The 2,121-nt window shown below is 34.3% G+C and overlaps 1 protein-coding gene across 1 annotated transcript in view; it reads left to right on the plus strand.

Moving 5' to 3' along the window:
- LOTGIDRAFT_239720 (hypothetical protein) overlaps positions 1–2,044 on the plus strand; it is a gene marked incomplete at its 5' end in the record, with an annotated part of 3,907 nt that extends 1,863 nt beyond the window's left edge. Inside the window, 3 exons of the mRNA XM_009046616.1 lie at positions 1,410–1,488; positions 1,616–1,747; positions 1,978–2,044. Coding sequence (XP_009044864.1) covers positions 1,410–1,488; positions 1,616–1,747; positions 1,978–2,024 — 258 coding nt within the window. The 3' untranslated portion in view covers positions 2,025–2,044. The remainder of the gene's footprint in view (positions 1–1,409; positions 1,489–1,615; positions 1,748–1,977) is intronic.
- Between the last annotated feature and the right edge of the window lie 77 nt (positions 2,045–2,121).

A 2,121-nucleotide genomic window follows, 5' to 3' on the forward strand; every position in this document is an offset into this window, starting at 1 on the left:
ATGCCTACATTATGATGAATATTTAGTCCTATAGGTCTTGCTGTATTCAATGTCTCAATCCAATGGGCTTCCCTAGATTGACGAAATTTGGTAGTTTCATCTTCGGGCAAGTCAATTTCTATACGCTGAATTGGGATTAGGGTGAGATCGTCTATTGAATGGTCGTCGAGGTTGAAATGATTAGAGACAGGCTTGTCTTTCTTTAATTTAATGTCTGACCTATGAGCATTAGCTTGGCTATTAAAATTCTCTTTTTCTGAGAATAAAGTATGATTACTCATACTCATGTCATTTTAACCAAAGGTCACAATCAAACACAAATTGTAGCTGTAGGACGAATATATTCTAAGAGGTAAGTCAAGGTATTATTCAATATCATCAAATTACAAAATAACAAGGTGTCATCAACATGTGTTTGTAATCACCCAAAGATGAACCCTATTGAGAAATTGAAAATTCGAAAAATATTTTGTAGGCTTGTGAGTTATTGCCCTTGTTAATGGAAACGCGCTCCATTTTTTTAGCTTGTAAACACTGTAATACAATGTATATAAACACTTGATCATATTTTTGACAATGAATGGTACGTTAAACAAAAAATCTCGAATGATTTTTACTAGCGTGAGTTTTCAATACACAGTTTCTAAGTTATTGCCAAATTCTTTTACGAAAGTGCTGGAGGCTTACAATTTTAAACTATAGTTTTAGTCGAAACTTGAAGCCCTGATATATATTTCATATGAATTTAACTTAACAATGGTGACTTTCAAAATTAAAGGAGAGCTCAACAATATGCAGACCAAATTTCATGCATATAGTATCAAAACTCTAACCTATATCACAAGTCAATTTTGACAAAGTTCTGCTAATGTAAAGGGAAATATTTTGTTCAACAAACGACATTCTATTTAACCTAAGACATTTTAAAACCAAGCTGTTTTTCTGCATTTTTGGATCTCACTAGAAATGTCAGAAACTTTCCCTCATTGGACACTGCGTGGTATAGTTCATATACACCATACGATTGGACGAGAGGCCACATTCAATTCTTCCAATTGGCATTAATGAGCCATCAAAACGAATTCCTCCACTACTAAATCATATCACCCAAACTCACACTCGTTATGACCTCCTCGATTTGCACGTGCATGTTATAAATAAATAGGAGACACTCTCAATCAGAATTTATTGTCACCACAGATCTTGAGGAAATAGAGGGCGTGTCTCTTCACAACTACAGGTAAATAATGTGTGTAGTTATATATAACATGATGATATACTTTAAATATATTCTGATGTATAGTCAACTCTCACCGTGTTCAAGTTGATTTTATTTACTATATCTTGTAATAAACTGGTAGTAGATCTTGACCAATATATCCTAATGATACTATGATGTATATTTTTAGATTGTCAATATGAAACTTACATTGGTAGTATTAATAGCAGTATTGGTCACCGCTGATGCCTGGTGGTTTGGTAAACGAGGTATGTACATGTAGCACATTTTAACAAAGAACTCGCCTCCTACGTTCTTGGCACTTAAATGGACATAATTTTGAGCTCGTCTTCATTAGGAATAAAGGTATTTTAATCCGTCTCTTCCCTTTTCCAGATCTGAAATCTTCACCACTAAGAGCTGCTATTAGAGCATTATGTACAGAATTTGCTGACTCAACCAGTACAGAACCAATATATGAAAACGTTCGTGATCTGTGTCAGTTATTAGCAGACAGACGTCCAGGAGGTATATTAATTACATCTAAATCGTAACTCGATAACCTGAAAGGAGGGGGTGGGGAGAATCTTTACATCAAATTCTCAAGGTATCAAAGGTCTTGTCTGTGTTACATTCTAGCATATGCTATATTGCTTTGGTATAGTCGGCACATTTCTACTACGGCTACGTCATCTGTACGAATCACATGGGGTTTGAGTTTACTTAAATGTATTATATGCATTTATTCTTTGTTACAGGCGAACCACCATCAGAAAGACGCCTTGATACTGAATTCCCATGGTAATAAAATATTAAAATTTTAAACTTGCCTTTTTTATCTGGTTGAAATTTGATGAAATGATCCAGAGTGAACAATGTACTATAGATTTACTATAGCTACT

Source organism: Lottia gigantea (genome assembly GCF_000327385.1).
Source record: "Lottia gigantea unplaced genomic scaffold LOTGIsca_1031, whole genome shotgun sequence".
Lineage (NCBI taxonomy): Eukaryota > Metazoa > Mollusca > Gastropoda > Lottiidae > Lottia > Lottia gigantea.